Genomic DNA, 25,116 nt, shown 5'->3' with positions numbered 1-25,116 from the left:
CCTTTTCTACTCGTAGTGTAGTAAAAACTTCACTTTTTTCTTTTGAGGAGTGACCTCAGAAATGTTTTGAAGTGCTTTTTTTTTTCTTTTCTTCTTAATCGATTGAGCAATGAATTAATGGTTTGGTATCAAATCAATGTCGGCTCCCTGTAATCGTTTGTTTTTCAAAACTATTTTGACAAATCTAACAATTTTTGTATAATTTCTTTTCAATTTGTCTTCCAATCACAACCACTTCGTTTCCCTTTTTTTTTTTTATCAAATGGATCGAAAATGTACCAAATTTCTAAATTTCTAAGCTGTCAATAATAGTGAATATTTCTATTTAACTATAAAATTTGAAAATTTCATCTTTTTTCAGTTTTAATAACATATTTTACTAAATAGGCGATAAATATTTTTTCTAATTTATGATTATATAATCTTACCTTATGTAATCTTGTTATAAACTATCTAAATAGCTAATTATGCATCATTTGAAAAGAATTATGAAGAACACTGTAGATGTTTCTGCATATTCCTCCGATAAGTTTACCTATTTTGATCTACCAAACACTTCATTTGCTCTAATAATTGAGCTATTTGAAATAAAAGAGCTAATTAATCAGTTCAGTTCTAAACTAACTGATTTGTATCTGAATCAATCTTAAAATTGTAAATAATAATTCAAATGAAAGGTAGAAATAGTCCCTCACGAAGAAACATTACTATGAATAGTCGATTTGGTTAAGTGCTCGTTGAGGTAAATTGAGAATAGTTGGCGGTTGTCATCGGGCAATTAGGTTTGTCCTTGAGGTGTTCTCCATTTTTGCTACTTGGACTACTCCAAAATCCAAGTGTCATCGGTACCAATCTCCTTTCGTCATCATCATTATCATCATTGCCAAGCTTATTATCCAATAGTTTGGGCGTCGCACTACTGTGAATCCGATAAATGACTCTTCAATTTAAAACTGTGTAAATTGTTAAAGCATTATGGAATGACTGTTGCTTGTATCAAAAAATTATCACTTATTATCATCGCTATCGATAGCGATAATCCTCTTACTTAACAATGATGTTGTTATCAGTATCTTTAGGCAAATTTCTGTAGAAGTCTAGAATTATGTACATTAGCTAATCAGAATTCATGAAAGCATTCATTTTTAATATTCAAAAATTTTGAAATATAATATATATAGTTAATGCAGAAACGGAAAAGAGATATTATCCCACTGATGATTAAGCAGTTTTTACATTAACAAACGGAAATTCGTTTTAATCCAGCTAGAATTTCTATAAAGTGACGATCTTATCACTCTTTTGCACTTGTCCATTGTATGGATTTGTATACGTAAGTATTTCATATCATCGTGAGCGTATGCTCATCGTTTTATGTATAGTTATAACATCGTGAAAAAATGGGTTATAACGAAGTGATTGAAAAATAGAGATTGAAATTTAAAGAATTTCAATAAATTTATTTTTTGATTTGAAAAATCTTTTAAGCGTAATAATTACAAGATATGACGATTAGTGATTGGTGAAGTGTGTGTGTGTGTGTGTGTGTGTGTGTGTATGTGTATGTGCATAACACTAAAGGTAAATGAAATTATAGCCAAGCAAGAAAAACTAATTTATAAATCATTCGGAAATGACTGAATAATAAACTTGTCTTTTACGTCTATTGTGTACTTCTGCTTCATTAAGAGTCAGTGTTTAGATTGGAAACAAAATTTAAGTTTGTATACTTTAACGATTGTCAAGAAATTTTCAAAATATTCGAGTAGATTATGAAATTTATTAATATAAATTTAGATTTTGAGCATTGGAAAATCATGAAGTTATAATTTTATTGATATTTTGTGGAAATGTTTTTTTTAGATTTCAAAATTATATGAGAAATTTCCAATTGCGCTTGGAATTATAAAATTACTGCATCAAAGTATTTGTTCAATGCATGAAATGGAGGGATTGAATGTGTTGTTCGTTAACAGACTTACGTGAGTTACACGTCTAAATGAATGATTAAAGAAGTAATTAACAACTTTTTAGCATAAATTTCATGACACATTTCTAATTAAAAAAATCTTTTCCTCACAAGATAACATTATCCCAAAGTTTTTGAAATCGACTAAACCAAAACTTTGTGAAATATAAACTTAGATTATAAGTTGTCGAATTCTTTGAATCATCTGATTTTCTAATTTTCCTTTTCTTTTTGATCAAATTAGAAAAAAAAAAAGAAAATCAAAATGCGATAATTACTAAAAACTTGGACTTTTAAAAACTTCAAAAAATTTTTGTATAATTTTTGTGAAATTTGTCACGATTTCAATTTCCAAAAAAAATTGATTTAAATTTTTAAAAAGCCATATGAAAGACATAAAATTGGTCAAGTCACATTAATTGTCCATCAAATCACAGAGACAAACGATTAGTTTACACTCCTAAAAATGCGTAATTTATTCATCAACCAATGCAAAAGTATTGCATTTGAAGTGGATTAGAATAGTTAGATGACCTTCTTGAACTACAGATCATCCAACAATCATTCTTCATTCCTTCTCATCGTTTCTCTTTTTCCAATGATTGATTATTTACTTCTACAACTAAATTATGAGGTACCGTAATTTGCTTTTAAAATGCCTTTAATTTTTGGCAAAAATTATGAATAATGAAAGAGCAGATATAACCATCATTATATGCATGCCTTTTCATATATTTTATCATTATAACGATAAGTGATAATCTGTTGCACTGTTTACTTATACTTTTATCCATCCCTTGCATTATGTTTTGCGCTATCTTAGCAGATCGTCGTTAGTGTTTATCATGAAAAAATCGTGAATTTTCAAATTTCTAAATTATTTCAAACATTCGATAGTTTTGAAATTATTTCACTGGCTATCAGTGTAAACACGAAGCAGTAATTCTCGTCGAATCCGAAAAATTTGGATGTCGATCTTTTCAATACCGGAAACGTAGAATCATATCTAAAATATATTTCATTCTTAGAAATTTTATATCATTTGACAAAATTGCTGATACCGCTGTAAGCAACAACATCCGGTTCAGTGATGCAATTCAGGTGTTCATTTGCATAACATACTATACGAACTATCAATATGCTAACATCACATCTCTTTTAGCTTCTTGGCGTTTTGTCCATCAACCATCAACTATTCTACATACTCTTTTAAATTATATGGCAGTTTTCACTACACGAGTTACTCTTTCAAGCAAATTTTAGTAGAGTAAAACGTTTACACAATTCTTTTTTGTTCCTCAAATAAAAAAGATATTAATGGCTAAAATTTGTTGATCAGAACTAAGGCAATTAGTGAAGTTGACGGGACATCAGAAATTCCGGAAAAAATATAATCACTATAAAATGAACGGATCCCTTTGATGCAAAAAGGAAAAAGGAAGGAAGGACGGGTGACGGAAACGGAAGATGCTGCTAGCACCTCATTAGCTGATGATTGCAAGGGGATGCGAATGCGGAAAAAGACCGCGAAAAAAGAGGAAATGGAATGAACAATAGCAACTGGTATCGTCGCTTACCTTTTGAGGAGTTAGATCAGCTGTCATTGGCGATAATTACATTACTTTGTTATTCTTAACCAAATATATAGAAAACTATGCTAATTACAGTAAGCCACATTAAAAACAGCTTAGCATTAAGGATAACAGTTATAAACATTTCGGATTTATCAGTGGTAAACAGATGTATTAATCTTAATTTTAACTTAAAGTTAAAAGACAAAGCGATTAAAATTTCTTAAATTCCCAAAAATTTCCAACAGCATTTCATTTTTTAACTCTAAATATGAGAAACTAACTCAGTAACAACGTTAAGATACTGAAGATTAATGGCTATTAATTTCAACTGACCATCAATAGTTTGTTGGTCAAAAAAACATTATTATTCACTTAATGAGAACATTAAGATTGTTTTAAAATTGTTCAATTATTGAATAAAATTACAAATTATGACTTCATCTCTTTCTTCTTCCCCTTTCTCTTTATCTCTCTCAAAATTTACTTTCAATCAATGATTCTTATAATCGGTACGATAGAAAAGAAATGTTGTTTTGGAAAATAAGTACAGAGTGAAATGATTGTGCACGTTATGAAGCGAATACGAATGGTAAAACCAATTCTCCACCATAGCAACGGACCTTCTCTCAGCTTCTAATATAATCATTTGCATATCATCATGGAATGATTAATTACTGCCAGATATGAATAAATGAGTTCATATAACATAAAGGTTAATGAAGTGGGACAGTGGGACAATTGGGATGTTACTTTGGAGTAGTTAATAGCAAATTATATGACATATTATTATCGATGAAAGATATTACCTTCAAGAATGATTTATAAATGTTAGAATAAGACATTAATTTTAAAAAAGATCTTTTTTGCTTTCCATTATACTTACAAAAAAATAAATAAAGAAAAGAAAAGAAAGGAATCAACTGCTTATCCTAATGCAAATTTGAAACTATATTAAATTTCAATTTTTTATATCAATCCCTGATATTATTTCTTATATATTTCTTCATAACATAATCATGAAAAGAAGAAAAGAAAAAGTAGCAATTGCATCCGAAATGATGTGTCCATCGAGCCGTATTTCCACCTTTCAGAGTTTTCCTGTTATGATTATTTATTGCTTCATCAATTGTGCTTTTAACAGAATTCAATGATGCTTAAAATGTCTTAAACTGAATAAACTACTAAATCATCCACTGTTTACATCATTCTTTCTTGAACATCATATATTATCCAATAAAAAAATGATGCAGTAGATTTGGAATAAATATTCATAAAATTATTATGGACAAAATCTTTTTTCATCATATCTTTGAAATTTCATATATTATATATATATATATATTTAATTTCCTTCTAATCAAAATTTATACCAAATTTGTATTTTGTTAGAATAAACTTAATTTTAAAATAATTGCGCTCATAAATTGCAAATAAGTCATTTTAAAGTTGCGATTTTGTCGTTTCTACTCCAACAATACTTGCTAATATAATTAAGAGATCGGGCTGAAAATGAGGAACAGATGGGTCTTTGAGGATATGAAGAGCTTCTGTGACACATATTTGTCGGCTTGACAACTACAACTATGCATAGTACTTACTCTTCCACTTCAATCAGTAACGGATTATCGACCACACATCTTTATAATATACTTACACTCATTCACTCACGAATATTAATAAACCTATTACCCATTACATCTAGGCATCGACGAGGGATGTTTCTGCTTAGCATTTCAAAAGATTCTCATCTCGCTGTGATCAATTTCAGCGAATTTATGAAATTATCTGTGAAATTTATGCTAGCAGTAAAGATGAGCGCTAGACTTCTTTTTCAATTCCTTCAATTACTTATAAAGGTATTTGAATGGTTTTTTTTTTTTTTTTTTTAACATATAAACAGTAAAATTTTAAAAAAGAAAAAAAAAGTGGTCGCAGAAGAATGGAAACGATGAGAATTGCCGAACTTTTTTTTCTTCCCAACAATAATTATGTTAGAGGAGTGATTCCTTTCTCTGAAAATGCCAAAATGAAAGTGAAAAAGATTCTGTCGCATGGTATCGTTACTTGAGATAGAAAAAAAAAGCTAAAGTTAATTGCAAAAATTTAACATAAAGTAGTTATGCTTCTCATCATAATGATGGCATATTTAATGAATAGATGATTATTTCAAATATAATTTAGCTATAATGAAGAAAGAAAGAAAAGCAACTTTTTCATGCACAATTTTGTCTATCAAGCGAAACTGTACTGAAAATAAGAATAGACGGACATATATATATATATATATATATATATATATATATATATATATATATATATATATATATATATATATATATATATATATATATATATAATTCAAAACTGAAAGTTTCGGTGTGATCGAAAAATTAATAAAATAATATAAACAGTTTCAAAATTTGAAGATAGTGCTTTAACACTCTTTCTCGTTGATAATTTGACATTATGATTTTCTGGCTTCATTCTTTATTTATCCATGTTAGTCAGTCTTACATTAATATAATAGTAGGATAAATTAAATGGCCATTCTTTGTTTTCATTGATAATAAATACATCTTCATGCCTAAGTGATTAACAATGGCAATAACAATTGGAATAATGATTTTTGGAAAAGTCTTGTTTACACAATAAAAATGAGAGATCGCTGAAAAATGATACTGCTGTAGAAGGCGCATGTATCAACTTGTTATTTCTGTCCTTCATCATTACCATCGGGTCGATAGAGACCTGATGTGTATATCGAATTGACAACTTTCGTTGTAAAATTTAAATTATGTGTTGTTTCACTATTCATCTATTCATTTTCTCTCTTCCACATGGATTGTATTGTCTACTCATATTTCATTCATCCTTTTTTTTTTTTTTTTCAGTATTATTCCTTTTCGTTTCTATCTCAATCGATTTCATTTCATTCTACTCCTCGCATTCATTCATCCAATTCCATTCATTCCCTCATTCATTCATTCATCCATTCATTCATTCATTCAATTCCATTCATTCCCTTATCCATTCATTCATTCAATTCCATTCATCATAATTCAAATACATTTTCTTTCTCCTTTTTCCCTATTTTACTTGATGAATACAGCCACATTGAATCCCGGGTGCCCCACCCTATACTATTATTATCATTATTACCCCACATTGTCAACACCGTTTGCTGCAATGCTGTCCTGTTTTGTCTCCACATATGTTTGTCACTTCATCGATGTGGCTGTTACACTATATTCCATAAATAATACCAACTGATCATGTTGTTGTTGTTTTTGCTGTTGACAGCTAAAAAGTTCCCTCATTTTTTACTTCAAGCATAAGTTTTGCTAAAATATTTGCAATTATCTTTCTTTTTTCTTACATTTTGAGTTAAATCAAAGTGATAAGTTTGAATCAAATACTTCAAGTTTTGTATGAATGAATATGAAATGCAATTATTTGGTAGATGTAGACTAATTCATTTATCATGATATTTGTATTTTATTTGGTTTATTTGCACAACAATCCGAAGTTTAATTATTAATTAATTATTGATGAATAATCTTTATTTTTAATTTTAATTTATTTCTTAAAACAAAAACATCAGTTGAGTTTAATATTATTACATTTGCTAGAGATTCGTGAAATTTTGCGCCATTTTTTTATTCTAGCGATAAATTATATATTTGTTGGTAATTGGTTTGGTGAACGAGAAATAAACCGAATGAAACTTTACTTCATACCAATTAATGAGCTCCTAGCTAATTACTGATCACTCCGCCTTTTTTGTAGCCTTTTTTATAGTATCATTTTTTTTTTTTGTAAAATAAAAAATTCCTATTTCTTTTCATTTTCCACTACTTTCTTTTTCTTCAATTTCTAAATTACATTCAAGCACATGTCTCCCACTCTTCTTCAAACTAATTAAGTTCATTTATATATGTCATTCTTTATCAGTTAGAACTTCTGTAGACTGAACTTACACATCCCATTCTATCCCTGACTTTAAATGCAATGAATCACTCAAATATTCAATTTATAACATCATTCTAAGAATCTATTAAATGGATGAATGAATTAAAGCTAGAAAAGGATACCGTAGTAGCTAACATCAAATGGAAATACATACTGGTCCTCAAAGGAAGCCGGAGATAGCAATAAAATTAGAAAAAACAAAACAAAAGAGTATTTGTAGAATTTAACTATGATTCGTCCAACATGTTAATAAAATTTAAATTTTCCTTTGGACTTGTAAGGCACTTTCATTCTCATTCCTAGGCTTTTCTTATATTTCCTTATTCCCACTAAAAAAAATCAATCTTTTGGATACTTTAAAAAAGCTTGAAAAAAGCCTTTTCCTCTATCGCAGAACTACCTCATAACTCTTCTGATAAACTTCACTACTTCATTTACCCGTAGAATATAGAAGAATGAAGAGACAAATAGCGTATAGACACAACATACCCAAATGCATTTTCATCCTTTTACCGTAATCTGATGTTGTCATTCAATAATAGAATGAAAAAAGAAAGAAAACGAAAAGAAGAAAAAAGCACTGATGATTGTAGACTATAAATTCTCAAAAATCTATAAATTTTAGATTTATTGCCAAATTTTACGACAGAATAAGAGGAAACAAGAAAGAAAGAGAGAAAGAGAGAAAAAAATGGAGAGCAAAATAATGTTGTCGATTGTTTACGGTGTTTGAGATTACTTGTAGAATATTTTCTCAAATAATATATCTAACAAATTGTTGAGATACATTAAATAGAAAAAACATTAAAGAAATCTATAAAGGATGTCATTTTTTGAGGAATTAAAAAGAGTTTATTTTGAAAATTTGTATAAAACAATGCAATTAATTGTCTCTCCTCAATAAAGTATATCAATTTCTCTTCTGTAAACTTATTAATTTGAAATTTAATAACATTTTTTAAAACTATTTATAATTATAGGTTCGATTCTCGGTATTTGTTGTTTGTAAAGCTATTTATCAAACCCTCGACAGCGATGTATTTGCGAACTGACAAATTTTCCTTGAAATTACAGTGGATAATTTGAAGCAGCCAATTACCCACTGCTTGCAAATAACTCAAATTACTTCTTCCTATCCCTTATGCTCATGTATGTGTATGTTTGTATGCATGCACGCTATTTGCAGGGATTAGACATGAGTGATTGCATGACATCAAAGAGTGGTGGAATTGTTGGATGAGCATTGCTGTTTATTGAAAGTGGTAATTTGCTACTATGTACTGCATAGCATCGGCTTCCCGTAGCGTTAATTGGTGCCCAACTCGAGGTCATGACCTTCTCGTGCATCTCAACTTCATTTATTGATAGGAGAAGATTTCTGGATCGGTTCGAGAAAAAGAAATAGTTGGGAGAAAGGATAAATAAGCAGATGAAACAAAAAAGGTAAACAAAACAGTTGTATAGATCACCTGTTGAGAGATATATTGATTTAGATTTCACAAGATGTAATTAGCATGATTAGGATAAGAAATGATGGTAATATTAGTATCAGCATGAAAAGGTTCAAGCATAGGCTAATTGCATTCTGTAATTGCTGAATTATCGCACTAATACTTTGATGATACTAGTTGCATGCAGCAACATAATCAGAAACATGCTAGGATAGGGTCCACAGTTTTTGAAAGTGAAACAGCGATCTGTAATCGGTTGTGAATCTCTTACGAATCACGCAATTAACTAGCAGTAAACTGCGCAATACAGCTAATTATGGTTCAGGTATAGCAGTCTGTACTGAAAGTATTATTTATACTCGAATTGATATACAAACAAACAATCATGCTAATTAACAACAGATACATACAAATGACTGTTTACATTTTTAATCGCAAAAAAAAGTGAATTGAATTTTCAATGTTTTCTGCATGAATGATGAATGAAAGAAATATGGGGAGAAAAAAGCCATTGCTTTGAGAAATTTCAGAAAAGTCACATATTTTTTGACAGTGATATTTATTATATTATAGTAATGAAACACACATCTCATTTGAAAGGAAAACTTTAACAAAAAGTCAAATTTTTTCTATAGCTTAAATTAGTACCCATTTCTTGAAGCAATGAAAAAACAACTGTTTTGAAGTGAATCATTTTGTACGGTAGTTAGCACTTATCAAGTGAATCATTTTTCAATTCAATTCAAAAAAAAAAATCATTGTTTTCCATAAATTGATTTTCAAAGATATCATATTTTGTAAAGTTACTGATGACTAAATAATTCATACCTGCTTCATGTTTCCTCCTGAATCATTTGTTGAAAAAACTCCATAGTGTGAAATGTTGGTTAAATTAATTGGTTATTATATTGTTAGATAATATTATGATTGATTTATATAATTAGCATCAATTACTACAATGATAAATCGGCTCACACTTTTCCGTTGTACCATAAATTTTGAAAAACATAGAACGGGGAACTTTATTCTCTTAATAAATTTTTGTAAATTAAGGTTGTTTAAAAAAAAAAAAAAAACGACATGTCTGTAGAAGAAGGTTGTTGTTGGAAGAAGGACGGAAAGAAATGAAACTTTTCTTTTTCTTCTTAAGTTTTAACAAATAGCATTCAAGAAAGGTAGCAAATATAAATTAAGATGCAAATGGCAACACCTAATTCAAATTGTAAATTGAAAAAAAAAAGAGGAGTGAACTGGTGGAAATGTGTAAGACAAAAAGTGATAAATGAAAAAACAAAAGGAATGCATAGGAAGATATTGCGAAATAAATAATATAAGTTTGGAAGGAAATTGGATGAAAGATAGCTGATTGAATCGTATTGAAAATGAATTAGAAGTGAGTGCTACCCGTAATATAAATGAATTGAAAATGAAAGATGAATGGAAGAGAAAGGGACGGGTTTGGTTAGGGAATGGAGAAGTGACACGAGGGAAAGAAGTTTCCACAATAGAAAACAATACAATAGTAATGTTGATTTTCTAAAGGAGATGGGAGGAGAATACGGAATGAAGCTCGGGGGTTCCGGAATTGCAACTCTTAGTTCGTTTCTGCTAAGGATCTTAGCTTGTAGCGTCTGTTTCAAATACATTATTTATGCTTTGTAAATAAATTTCTTCAATTCATTTTCCTAAATTTTATTCGAGAAAGTGAAAACTTCTTTATTTTCTATTTCTTACTTCTTAAAGCTTCACCTGATGTTTTTTGTTTCTTTTAAATACCTTTCTTCCTATTCCATCCTCCTTTAATTCAGCAGTGGAACTAAAGCTATGCTTGATCTGTGTCGCATGTTGTGATGTTTTCAATTTGCTATATATTTTTAATGAAAAACGATGTCTTTTAAACAGCCTTTGATATCACTCAAAAAAAAACAATTAACTGTTGTCATGTCGCTCCTTGTTCTTATTCGAAAATTTTGTGGACAATCATCTTTAACAGTAACTGATAATTCACTTATCACTATAGCTATTACCATGAACATTTTGCGATTTATGTGTTTTCAGTTCAATTAATGTAATTCGTTTGCAGTGGATACTAAATAGCTGTCACGAACTTGTCAGCATCATCACCTTGCATGAAAAGAACGAATTCAAACCATTAGAGTTTTCCTATTATGAAAAATGCTACCTACTGATACTTATTACAAATACATTCATACATGCATGAATACTTTTGAGCCTCAGCATACTTACAATTTAAATTATAGTGATAATAACCGTTATCGTTATCATCTTGCTTTTTATCATTTGGGCAATCGCGTTGACAACGTCAGTGATAAGTTGTTATTTCTACAATAACATTATTTTCTTTTATAAAAAGTAAATATTCGATTCATTTTGAGTTGAACTAGTAATAGCATAAATTGATCATTCTAATGATAGCAGTAAAAAAAATCATTGTTTCTACTTGCAAAGGTCTTATTAGTTCGTTGGCAGATTAATGTTATTCATTATGATTCATCATTTAAATAAGGCAGGAAGAATTATAAAGAATTCGATGTGTCAAATTCTGTTGGTTTCTTAAACTTAATTCCATGGAATTTAAATTTAAAAATTTCATACCTTTTTGTTTTACCAGAAACAACTGGCATTTCTGTTCCCAATAACGTTTCAATTCCATTATTCTGCTTAACCTTTTAAATTCCTTTTTGCTGTGCATCTATAAAATAATTTTATTTCATTGCTATTTCATCAGTTGTTTTCTACAGTGTTCTTCCTCTCCTTTCCTTCTCCGTACTCATTATTAAAGGTATATTTCATCATTTTAGCTCATAACAATGAAATAATTCTTTTAATTGATTAAATCAGTGTTAAAATATGCAAGCAAAATTAAGCATTTCGGAATTAACATAACATCTCATTAATTTCACAGCAGATATGAAATATTTCGAGAAAGGATTAAGATACTGTATTCCCATCATACTTTTCCAGTTTCTTTTTCTTTTACTATGTCTCTTTTTTGATATTTCTCATTATTTTACAGTTTTTCATTGTGGAATTAATTTCATAGATGTAATTGTGGAATGATTATAATATGTAGTAGTTAGTGGATATAAGTATTACATCAAGAAAACTTTTACTAAAGTCCTACTATAATTTAATGAATGTCCCATTTCACTTCACTGCTGGAAACTGAGGACAAACTAGCAAATCCATCTCACACCTACACTTCTTCGAAAGTTCCCTTGATTTTATGTGAACAAGTTTTAACCACATTATAATGATAACCACATTATAATGACAGAGCAAGTTATTATATATTTTTCTATATCGCTCAAACTATACAGTCATTCCGGTAAAATTGATTTATAAAAAAAGTGGTCATACAAATTGAAATGAGTTTGCTTATTGAAGAGACAGAAATTTCATTTTGCAGACATGACGACACTACTATGACCTAGAAATGCTAACTAAATATAAGCGTAACTTTTGAACACATTTCATCAGATTAAGTGGTTATTAATAAACTACCTTTTAAAAGTTTCAAATAAATATGAACTTAGTTTAAATGATATTATCATCAATAGTTGCACTTTTCGACTTCAAGAAATTACTTACTTCTAATTTTCAATCCATGAATCATAAAGCCATATTTTAAAAACGGCGAATTCTTGTGCAATATTCTCGAACATCATGTTAATTAACTAAGATTTTTTACATTTAATTTTTGATTTACAGTTTTTTGGAAGAAAAAATAAAGGAATGGTTCAAACTCATGTATGCACAGATTCTTCGTTGAACTTCTATAATATAATTCCTAATTTCCACTTACTGATTTTGCAAAAAATTTTAGACGCATGCTTTACCTTTATTTATTTTTCAATCAACTGAAATTTATTCTTTTTCTTCAGAATCTTCCTTCTTTTTATTTAAATTCGTTTAGATAGCGGTGATGCTAGAGTTCTTCAAAAAGTGACGCTTAAAATAAAATGAAAATAGCAACAAATGTTTAAAATTTTTCTAAAATTTAACATTTGTAACAACAATTCATGATGGAATTTAATTTCTCGGAACAGTTATCATCTTTGATTTCTAAGCAACAATCAAATGATTTATTGTTTTTAAGCTTTATTTAGCCGCCCAAAAATTATTCCCATCAATCAGATGACAAGTGCAGATATGCTATTGTTTGATATTGTTCAAATATTTGCTTTGTAGTGATGGATGTACCTGAACAATAAAGTTAAGAGGATATGAATCCATCTTATTGCACAATTGAACAATGTATCACTTTCACAGAGTAATGTAATGCAGACGCAGCAAGTGGTTCCATTCGTAATGTGTGTGAAAATACCACAGGGGGTAGGACTTTCAAAAGGGGTCATCACCTTATCATTATGAATTAATATTATTGTGATACTGTTATAGTAATATGATTTACCATTACATTAAGTGTATTGCAATTATTAGATACACTTGTTTTCATGGCATTGTTAATTTATCTTTTTTTTTTATATCTTTTATTACCAGTACAGTTATACTAAAAGTTATAAGTATAATTGCAAATCACTTTATCATTTGCACGAGATAATGGATATTTTGTAATGTTTCAATGCTATATGGATATTGCTATTATGATTAATTATTATATCAATTTTTTGTGTCACAAAAGTCTTTTTTCAGATGACTCTTTTCAAAGTGTTATATTTTAGATGTGCTTTTTTTTTACTGATCAAAAATATTTACAAAAATATTTGCGAAAATTATTGCATTAAGAATTTATTGTCGAAGTTTAGAATCACTGGAGCTTTAAATGATATTTAAATAAATCAAATAATTTGGGGCATATTTTATTTGCATGGCAAAATCATTTTCCTTTGCTTGGGAACTTCGGTTGTAACAGTTTTGATGTGAAAATTACTTTCAGCTCTTAATTGAAGTTCTCAGTAATTAAGCTAGGAATGCTGAAAATAAGAGGTGTAATCAAAGATTTGTTTGGGAACTTTTAAGTAAACAAAGATGATTTATAGTCATGCATTCATTTATGGCCTTGATGAATTCTTTTAATTCAAGTATCAGTTCATTAAATGTCACTTCAATTCAGATTATGTAATTCTAGCAGTGTATTTTAAATTTCAACCCATATCCTTAGAATTTTGATTGAAAATGTCTAACTAAAAAAAAAAATATTTTCCGAATTAGAAGAAAGCATTGGTAACATTCAAGAAAAAAAAAATATTAGGTGGCGATATTTTGTATTGGTGCTGTAAGATGCTTGCCTGCTTACACATAACGATCGGTGACCGGTTGCTTGCTTGGTAGTATTTCTCCTTTAGGAAGATTTTTATTCATTCATTCACTTTCTTGGACACAGAATATCATTGGTGATTTATGTTCAATTGATATGTAAAATATTAGTGGTGGAACGGCGCGATCGGCTTCCGAACTGTTCAATAAATATTGCTTGGAACGACCACCAAAGCAATACACTTTTTTTTTTTTTGATATGGAAACAATATCTATTAGTATTTATTGATCATTTATTGTCACTTGATAATGTAATAATCGTTCAGCTACTGTTACTCAACACAAAATATATCTTTATCGCTTTCATTCCTATCAAAAAAAAAGGATTTATCTAATTATATTTTCTAGATCTACAACTATTCGACATATACTGTTTATTAATGGAGTTTTTAAAAGCATTTTTCTGAAGTTGCTGCGATTTCAACTGAAACTAAAAAACTTTTCATTTATTTTACTAATAAATATATTCTAATTCATATTGACTATTAATTGCCATTGCTTATTAATGGTTTTTTCCCTTCATCAATTAAACTTTGAATTTTCCTACAAATCATCTTATGACACTATTTTCAACTTTCACGAAAAATTTTATAGCTTCTGCATTTTTCAGTAAAATCTGTGGATATTATGAAATGTTATAAATAACAAAATCAGGTATTCATATTCAAAATATTCGAATGTTTTTGCTATCAAACATTATCAACTATTCTTCGCAAGCTAGAAATTTCATAGCAATCTTCTTCAATGCCATATCTTTTATAATACACAAAAATTACTACTGAAAGAAATCTGTTAAGTTATAATGATTACTGGACGGATTCGGTGAAATGGGTGGTTGGTTAAAATTTCTGCTCTAAGTTTTTTTTCTGAATTTCTAATAACTGAAAGAAATTAGCAGTTCATCCTAGAAATGTACCTAATTAACCTACCTACCGTAACCAACTGCTTCATCCGTGAGAACAGATGCATTTGTGGCCTGGTTGATGACATGTACCGACTGATCAATGTCATCTAACATGAGGTTATCGCTGATTGCATCTTTCTTCCACCGTACTGCTCCACTCATTCCTCATGCTCCTGCCCGAAACTTGTTTCCCTTTTGTTCCTGTAATTTCCCGCAAATATTTTTCCAGAAATTTATCCCAAAATAACAATAACAATGTTGGTACTGACGGGTACAGCAACAGGATAGGTTGTACCTTTTATCCGTGTGCTCGAGATACTATCAACACGATAACCATCGCCAACTGCCAACAACCAATCAGCTCATCGTCCAATCAACAACGAGCCATTCCACCCATTTTCGCATCTATCTCTGCCTACACACTACCTCAACGATTTCTCTGTTCGTTAACTTGCATTGAAATCCAAAAATTTGCGAGGACTTTATGGTGCTTAGAACGAAATTTCAAGGAAGTAATCGTTTGCTAGGAGTATTTTCTTAAAATATTAATGGCAGAAAAATGAAGGTAAGTATATCTGGAGAAATAGTCCAAAAGATTTGGAAAGGAAGGATTAGAACTGCATATATCTCATTTTCCTTTCTATCTTTTCCTTATCTTCTTTCGTGCCACTACCTGAACTCCACCCCCTTCTCACTGTACCCCAGTAACGGCTGGAAAAGGACGAGATGACTAGCTCTCTCTCCAGGTCGCTCCTCCCACTCTCCCATACCCATCCAATCTTATCCCACCTCCTTTCGTCATGTTCGGATGCCGCTGCTTTGCCCACTTGCTTGCTATACTACTTCTTTCTTTTATTCATTCATCGTAATCGGTCTTCACGCCCGGCGCACACATACATACAACCCATACTTCCTTCTCCACTGCAACTTACCACTTCTTTCTTGTAAAATTCTTTCGGAGTCATCTCTCTCTCTATTCAGTCCTATTCCATTCATTTCTATTCCATTCAATTCAATTCAATTCAATTCAGTTCCACTAACATTTTATCCAGTTCAATTTATTACCAACATCTCTTTATTACTAAAATTACTAACATCGTAGTGGTAGAAAGAGTATCCCAATGAAGAAAGGTCAAGATCAGGAAGAGGACAGATACAGCTATGAATGAATGAATGCATTATATTGCCATCCAGTAATAACAAAAGCCCAACCCAGGGACATCAAATAGTACCTTATTCATCCTCTTTTCATAACTATGTTCTGTGCAGTTGAGTTATTGGATTTGAAGCTGAGGAGCGGTAAAAAGAGGGGACTGTCACCTGTTGCCTTTGTTGAAGCTAGTTAGTCCGGTTGAAAAACCAAAACTTTGTATTATCAAGGAAGCGCTACGTCACTCTCATCTTCCTTTTTTATACGTCCTGCAAAGAATAGTAAAACGACAAGTTTTCCCGCTCCATCTCCTCCCTCCCTCCAAATTTCACTCAGTAGGACACTACATTACATTATTACTTAATGTCAGTACTGTTACCTACTACTATCACATCCCATACAGTTGTTGTCATCATTCATTCCCTACCTATCATCATTATTACTGTTATCATTATCATAACTATCATTCATCATCATCATCATCATACTCTTTTGAAAGCTATTTTCATTCATCTCTTGTTTATTTACACTATTAATTGATCTTTATTGATTCTCTCATTGCATTTTTTGTTACATTATTATCCTCATTCTCATTCATTCCATTCACCGCCCACTCTCACTTTCCAGGGTTTCCAAATGATGATGATGATGATGGAAAATGAGCTCAAAGCCGCACCTGGAACGGTGACAGCAGTAACGACAGCGGCAACCAGTGCTTCTGCAGCTGCAGCCCTTCAAGATGCATTCTCACTCTACAGTGCCATGCCGCCGGGTTTTTCTATGCCACCAACATCAACGTCATCTATTCCGACCGTCGAAGAATGCTGTGTTCCTAATTCACCTGGATCACCTTGTCTAAAGGAAAAAAAAGGTAAGATAATTGTAAAATTTTATATTTTCTTTGTTTTTGTTAAAACATTAAGATGAAAGATGCCTTGCAGAAAGAACAATGTATTTTTGCTAAAGAAATAATTTAGAGAATGGAAGAAGCATTGTTTTCTAGAATATATCGAAGCGAGAAATAAAATTTGATTACTAATTTTCTTTTTCATTTTTTCACATAAAAATTTTAATAATCTAAGCTAATGCATCAAAGTTTACTTCTTTAAAGGAATTTATTTTCGAGACATTTATTATCTTATTGGTGTTTTATTCATAAGCTTATGTTCAGAGCTTATGGATCATAGAGTCGAAGGACTTTTGCACTTTTCAAATTCCTTTCATCCCTAATTGCAGTTTTAGAATACACATAGGTTTTATTTCTGGTTTGGTTGCATAATATTTCTTATAATTTTTGGAAATTCTGGAATTTTAGGTGATGATCGAGTGAAACGTCCCATGAATGCATTTATGGTTTGGTCTCGCGGACAACGTCGTAAAATGGCACAAGAGAATCCAAAAATGCACAACTCAGAAATTTCTAAACGTTTGGGACAGGAATGGAAATTACTGAATGAATCAGAAAAACGGCCATTTATCGATGAAGCTAAACGTCTCCGAGCAATTCATATGAAAGAGCATCCAGATTACAAATATCGTCCAAGGAGAAAAACGAAAAATTTACCAAAAAAGAATGGTCTAGCAATGTCAGCTAGTACCTTCCTGGATCCAATCAAAACTCAAAATATTTACCAGCCAATGACAACCGGCTGGCAACAGCCGATCAACTCCGTTTCCAGCTCACCATACTTTGATTCCTATTCTTTATATGGCCGTACAGGTTACGAGAATATGATCGGAATGCCATATTCGTTAAGCAGTACAACATCACCAGCTTCACATTACTCGCAGTCACCTAGTTGTTCACTAGCTGCTGCAGCTGCACAGTATCAGCAAGCTGCAGCTGCTCAACAACAGCAACATTACAGCAGTGCTGCAGGTGTCTCGTTAGCAGTGAAACCTGAAACATCATCTGATGGTGCCACTAACACGGGAACAAGTAACGGTGAATCACCAGATTCTGGGGTAGCAGCTGCTGCAACAACTGAATCTCCCCTAACTTCACAATTTCGTGCCTTCTACGAACCTCACAAAGAATCTTCTTCAGCGTCTGCTTCAGCCGCAGCAGCAGCAGCGGCAACCATGAACATGTACATGCCACAGGACCCTCGGTTACAGTATGTCGCGCTTAATAGTACCATGGAAGAACATATGACATTGCCACTGCAACATATGCAATCCATGTGACACCTGCAGCAGTATTTGTTGCTATGTTCATTATCGTTGTTTCGTCATACACTATCACACCATATTATCATTACCATAATTATCACTATTTTGTCGATATTTCAACTTGTGATCTTTTAACGTACGCAATCGGAATAACCGATTTTTTCACTCAGGTACGAAAAATTTTCACTTATTAAAACTTTTGTAAGCTTGAAAAAATCTGTCGTAATATTCTCAGTCCCTATCTATATGTTTTGCATGCAAATTTTAAACTTGTTTGTTTTACTTTTTAAATACCTAAATTACATATTTTTGATATATGAGTTATACATAACAGTAATACGTACACTGTTTGTTTATCTTTTTTATGTCATCTCAGTTTTTAGACTTGTTATGGTCCATTAATTAAGTCTAGATCTAACTGAAGTGTAAAGTATTAGAATACTGGTTTAGAAAAAAAAAATATAAGTGCAAGAATTAATGATTGAAAATCTAAATAACTATTGATAAATTAAATAAATTAAATTCATGATTTTTCTAAACGATTTACCTTGGTAAAATAAATTTAGAATAAATGTTTACTAATTTTTGTAGGTTAAAATTATCACTTTATTTGTAATTTTATGTTATTAAAATATGCAAAAAAAGTATCAATATTAGGAATCATATCAAAGTAGGCGAAATAACTATTTTAAAATGTAAGTATTCCTTAATTTTCCATTTGTAAGTATAGAACTGTAAGCATATTCGATTTCAGGTTTCGAAACAAAAATTAACAGACAATGGGGTTAGCTATTGGAAATTGTTAGAAGAATGCATTCAGTTACATTGCAATTTATCAAATCTCTCTTCTTAAAATTAAGTTCTTTACTCATCATCTTATTGATATTTTCATTATTAAATATATTGCTGCTATTACTTATCTTATTCATAAAATTCGATCTAAAAAAAAAAAAAAAAAAAAGAAAAAAAAATTTCCTGTTCGTACATTAGCTTGTCATAAATTACATCCTTACATTTTCATTTATTTTAACTTTTATAAGAAATAAGAAAAGCATTCATAAATTTCGACCAATTTAGGCTATGAAAGAATAACTTAAATAGGATTAATAGAGCTTAATTAAGCCCGTTATCTCTCAGTGCTGGTATTACCTCAATGAGATTCATGATGCTAGCTGTCTTTTAACATATTTGTTGAACATGATATCAGTAGTTTGAATAACTTTTGTTGAAGAATTTCAATACCTTTAAAGTTGACATAAATGAATCTTTAAATTGAATGATAATAATTTTGACTTTTTTAAAAATATATTTAATATACAGTGCGAAACATCAAAACTGTTAGATCATTCTAGGAGGTAATTTTCATATGTTGATGAAATGTCTTCTGTTACTTTATAGGTTTGTGATTTTTTCTTTCAAAATATTCGTTTTGTTGCTTTTGTAGATATATCTCCTTCCTGTTAGTATTCAAATTTTCCATAAAATTTAAAATTCACAGACAGGATGAAATTACCAACAGATGATTGAGCTTAGTAACTCTATGAGTTTATTATGATGGAATATTTCACGTTACAGTTTTCTGTCATTACAGTTATACTCAAATAGTGATTGATGATAGTAAAGATTATTATCATTGATTGGGTATTACTTATCATTCTCGAAAAATTTCTGTAAAATTTCTGTACCTGTATTAACATAATGGCTAGTTAAAGAATACGCGGTTGTACCTGGACAGATGCAACTATGATGGCGGAGAGCTTCCTTTCTATACTTCTATGGCAGGGTAATCAGCAATAAACCATTAAAAATTCGAATTCAAATAGATTTTAAGATTTTGAAAGTTTATCTTTGGTGATAGCTTTATCATGTATATAGCGAAAATATTTTAAGCAAATTCAAATATTAACTAAATATTGTGAAAGATGTATAAATGATAATAAACTAATGAACACTAGATTTTTTTTTATTTTTTTTTAATTTGAAGATACTATTTGAAAATATCTGCAATATTTAGCTCTATCCCTTTTTTAAATTAAAGCTCTTCCTTTTTTTTTGGATTTTTATGTTAATGTTTATTTTATTTTTCACATATTTGAAAAAATATAATTTTCATTTTTTTAAAACAATACCGAAAAGTTTGATTCCTAAACTTTGTACGAGTAATAGTTTAATGTGAAATTTCAAAATTAACTATTTAATGGAAGTTCATATAACGGTGCTAGCGATTCTAATTTTGTTTTGAATATCTTTTTGTATCATTTTTTAGCATTCGTTTAGTCATTTTTACAAAATGTTTTTATATTCTTTTTTCATTCACTATAAGATGAAAACTATTCGTGAAATTTAGTTTAAAAAAAAAGAAATAATCGCTGCTATCGTTGTAACTTCCAGTAATATCTAATTTATAATCATTAAAGGGGCAAAAATATTTTGTCACATTTTATGGAGCAGCTCAGATAGTCCTGTTGTTGCCACTATTGACATATTGTAACAGATTATGTCTTTTGATTAAATATATTCTGCTTATGTTTTGATGTGTGTATTTCTTAAAATAGACTTTTTACTATATAATATGGCACTTTCTTTTTTTATTTTCGAAATGAATTTCAATAAAATTCTGTTACGGTAAAATGAATTTTCGTTCATGCATTCAATATCGTCGTGCTTCATGCAATAATGCCCCGTTGTAGTCACACAGTTATAAACTAAATACTAAACAAAAGTTAATTACGGCTTAAATTTTTTCTAAATAATTTTATAATCTGATTTGCATAATTCTGCATGTGTGATAGGATGAAAGTTTTGCGCTTACAAATGGATCAACTAAAGTCTTTTTATTATAAAATCGCTGTTGTAACAAATGCATATGCATTCAAACGCATCATTCATAGCTAAATTAAATTATGACAAATATTGTTATTGTTATCATTAACTATTATTATTATTATTAATTGCTATATTATTATTACAGTAATGTTTTTTATGATAAATCAAAATGTCTACAATTAAATTATCCAAACTTCCCTTATCTGTCTCATAAATTTTAATACTGAGAACAAACGAGTTTTTCTTATTCGTTCATCAAAAAATCACAACTATATTTAATTAAATCAATTTAAGAATGTCACATGCTGTATAAAAGCAGTTTCTGCCTCTTAAAACAGCTTACTTTTCATAAAAGTATTTATGGGACATTAAATATATCTCTTTCATTAATTTGTGATAGAAAGAAGATGAAACATCAATGAAGTTAATGACGTTTCAAGATTTTTCCTTTTTTTTTAACAAAATTTCATTTTCCATATAGAATTATAATTTACTTACGATGTGATAGTATTTTGAAATTTAGGATTGTATCAATGGCATATTTAGGTTAGTTTTTTTTTTTTTTTAAAAAGAAGAATTCTATTAACTCTAGCAATGTAAATCAAATGATTAAAGGAATGGTAACGTACCACTTCTCAAATATAAACTTTTTATTTATTTTTTTTTTAAATTTAAATTCGTCACTCGTGCAAATGTTTACCAAATGATTGATGCTACTGCTTTAAATCATATAAAACTTTAGACTGCTCTTTTGGATGAAATTATTGACATTTTCCACTATTCATATAATTTGTTTTAAAGCAATGAGTAGAAAGTTATATTAAATTTTTATTTTATACTTTTATAAAAAAAATTCATTAATATAATGAAAAAATGTTTTTTTTTTCTAGTTTCAAACTATAAACACCTGAAATTTTTATTTTAATTAAGTTCTGAGTAATGTTGAAACTTTGCATTATATCTGCTTGTATTAAATGAAAATTTATTGACATGAAATTATGATAAATTTTTAAATCCGTTCAACTTCAACATGTTCAGATCTCTGAAAGCTCTCTGGATGCTTTTTCTTGATGTTAATTTGATACATCATTCAACTTTTTAAAAATCCTTCAAAATTTATACTAACAATTCAACTTTTTGAAAATCTTTTTTTTTTTTTCAAACATTTTATTAATTTTTCTAGAAGAACTTAAATTTCCCTCAACAAATGACAATTATCAGCAATTCGTTCTTTTGATCTGCTTGCTATTTAAGGATGAAAGGTAAAGAAGGTCGAGAGAGTAGCGTTAATTGAAATGTAAATATTCAGATGTCAGAAAAAAAAAGACCAAATAAAAGTCAGCGGGAAGCACAACCGAGAGGATGTCTAACTTCTAATGCAATCAACACCCTTCTTTTGCTTTTTTTTTCGTTGGAATTTGACATTTTGATTTTTTTTTTTTGTAAAAAGAAGAAGTTTTGAAAATTAAAAGGAATAAAATCAAGGGAAGTTAAACCATCATTATTTTATAGTATTGAATAAAAAGTAAGTTTTTTATTGACTTCGACAAAGTTTTCGATTAATTCATTTTAGCATTGCTTTATATTTATATATTTGAGATTGTTCTAAAAGGCTAATTGATGAGAAAAAGAAACAATTTTATAAGTTTTTGATTTGTTCATACTTTAGTTTCACTTATAAATCTATCATTTAATGACACAGAATTCATTTCAGTTTGATAAAGAATTCCATATTTTGATATTCTATTGAGAAATATTTGAGTCAGATTAAAACTGTCAAATTCAAGTTTGTCAAATTTGGATTTAATATCTGAATTTAAAATGAGAAACATAAATAATGTTCAAGTGTACAATTCATTTAAATTCCAAATTTTTAATAAAACTTATTTTCAGTCTAAAAATACTAAATAAATTTGTAATAGAGAAGTAACTAATATAACGATCAATCTGAAAAAGGAGAATATGACGTGCAGATGATCATTGCAAGGTGAGTGCGACATTTTCTCAAAAAATAGGCTATGGATGGCATTTTCAATGCCCTGGCACTACCTTTGCTTGTTTCTATAAGGAAGTAACGAAAGTGTAACCTTTCATGGAGAAAAGGTTAAATTTTCCAGTCTATTGGTTTTTTTTTTCTTTTTTCAAAAAACTGACTTCATTTAAAACTTATTTGTAAGCATAGACTGCTTCATTCATAAATCCATGCACTCTTTGTTCTTAGCAATGAATTCTTTTTATGAAACATATTAATTGATTGATTATGAAAGCTTGACATCAGAAATAAGTAGACTTCGTCCTAGATTTTAAAATTTTTTGCATAAATTTAAAAAAGCTATAAATTTAGAAAAGTTATTGGATCAGTTGCCTTTGAAACGCTGACAGAATTATGGCAGAGAATTACAATTTTCTTATTGTTCATTGATCCACCCCTATGGATTTTTAACAGTAATATTATCACCACCTTTGTTATCTATCATTTCTATCATCAACATAGCTAGGTTAAGGTGCTCCTACTACTTTCTCAAATCAGGTTAAGCTTTGAAAGTACATTTTGTTTTGAAATTTAGAATGCTCTCAAATGTAAACAACAGTACCAACTAGCTTTTTTTCTCACCTGCGCTTAAGCTTTTGTGTAACCAGCTGTTCGGCGCTAGAACAATATTCTTATTTGTCTAAACTGGACAGCACTCAGTGCCTAGAAAAATAAAAACGATAGTGAATAAATCATAATTCGAAAAAAACAAAAAAAAAAAATAAACTGCAGAAATTTTAAGATTGAATTTAGATTTCAAAAAAGAAAAATTTTTACAAAAGTAAGATTTTCAAAAAATATTAATAAATAAGCGAGAAGAAAAATTTACAAATAGTTACGACAACGACGAAAATAGGTAATAACTTTTAGTAGAGTTAAATTTAATTTAGATTTATTCTGCTTTTTTTGTAAAATTTTCGTTTCACTTTTTTTGTTTTTTAACTGCATCTTTATATTTTAAAATTATTGCATCCGATAAATTTTATGTCTCAAATCAAAATGCAGTGATCTTAATAGCAATCATAATTCAGCATTAATATAAAATTGGGAACAATGAGAGGGATGGATATATACATCGCATCGGATACACAATTTGACTGATGAGCTATCATGCTGGAATAAATATTCTATAATAGCTATCATCTCCCTCTCTCTCTCTCTGTGTGTTACGTCACAATTGAAATCAGCGATTTTATGCCCTGTTTATTATTGCGAAATTTGATAAATTATCGTTTGATTCACAGCAATTCATTTAGTAATCATTTTTATTCACTAATCGTCATAGTGATGATCCACTTATATGCTGAAAGATGAATGCATTCTTAAAAAAGAAGTTATTATTATTATTTATTCAGATAACTTAAAAGTTCGTGTAAATTCAAATAGTTAGAAGTTATTATTATCTCTAAGCTAATGCTAATCTATGCAGTAGATGATAATTTTGAAATATCCATGAAAATAGTGCAAAAAAGAAATAAAAGATATATATGACCTATACGTGAAATGTTTGATTGCTTGAATGATAGGAGGTGAGAATTTATCTTGGTTTACGTATTATGCATTAATATTATATCATATGTATTGTATAAGTAAATTAACTGACCAAATCAGATTGAGTCGGATCGAACCGATTGGATGAATATTTCAAATATAGTTGATTTTGAGGGTTTTTTTTTTTTGTGAAACAGAGTAAAATGCAACCATAAAAATTATGTGTGTAATGGTAGATTGATGTTTTTCAAAGGTAGCAAAAGAAGAGGAGCAAAAA

The 25,116-nt window shown here is 29.5% G+C and overlaps 3 protein-coding genes across 4 annotated transcripts; 2 read left to right on the top strand and 1 right to left on the bottom strand.

The window, feature by feature from the left end:
* Positions 1-15,189: 15,189 nt before the first annotated feature.
* Positions 15,190-15,330, bottom strand: Bm8742 (Uncharacterized protein; the record flags this gene model as incomplete). The annotated part of the gene is made up of 1 exon (XM_001893171.2): positions 15,190-15,330. One exon carries the CDS (start codon positions 15,328-15,330, stop codon positions 15,190-15,192), a length of 141 nt encoding a protein of 46 aa, XP_001893206.2.
* A 397-nt stretch (positions 15,331-15,727) lies between these two features.
* Bma-sox-2 (HMG box family protein) lies at positions 15,728-18,505 on the top strand (the record flags this gene model as incomplete). 2 transcript variants are annotated; one of them, XM_043075041.1, is made up of 3 exons in its annotated part: positions 15,728-15,733; positions 16,946-17,189; positions 17,634-18,505. In XM_043075041.1, the coding sequence occupies 3 exons, from the start codon at positions 15,728-15,730 to the stop codon at positions 18,503-18,505; spliced, it is 1,122 nt and encodes a 373-aa protein (XP_042930975.1). The 2 variants fall into 2 exon arrangements, with proteins under 2 accessions (XP_042930975.1, XP_001897041.1); XM_001897006.1 differs by lacking the exon at positions 15,728-15,733 and having other exon boundaries at positions 16,955-17,189.
* Positions 18,506-23,289: 4,784 nt separating this feature from the next.
* Bm18023 (Uncharacterized protein) lies at positions 23,290-23,814 on the top strand (the record flags this gene model as incomplete). Its single annotated transcript, XM_043075040.1, has 2 exons — positions 23,290-23,303; positions 23,661-23,814. 2 exons carry the CDS (start codon positions 23,290-23,292, stop codon positions 23,812-23,814), a joined length of 168 nt encoding a protein of 55 aa, XP_042930974.1.
* Between the last annotated feature and the right edge of the window lie 1,302 nt (positions 23,815-25,116).

This window comes from Brugia malayi, assembly GCF_000002995.4.
Source record: "Brugia malayi strain FR3 genome assembly, contig: Bm_v4_ChrX_scaffold_001, whole genome shotgun sequence".
NCBI classification, from domain to species: domain Eukaryota; kingdom Metazoa; phylum Nematoda; class Chromadorea; order Rhabditida; family Onchocercidae; genus Brugia; species Brugia malayi.
This window is presented reverse-complemented; position numbering and strand designations above follow the sequence as displayed.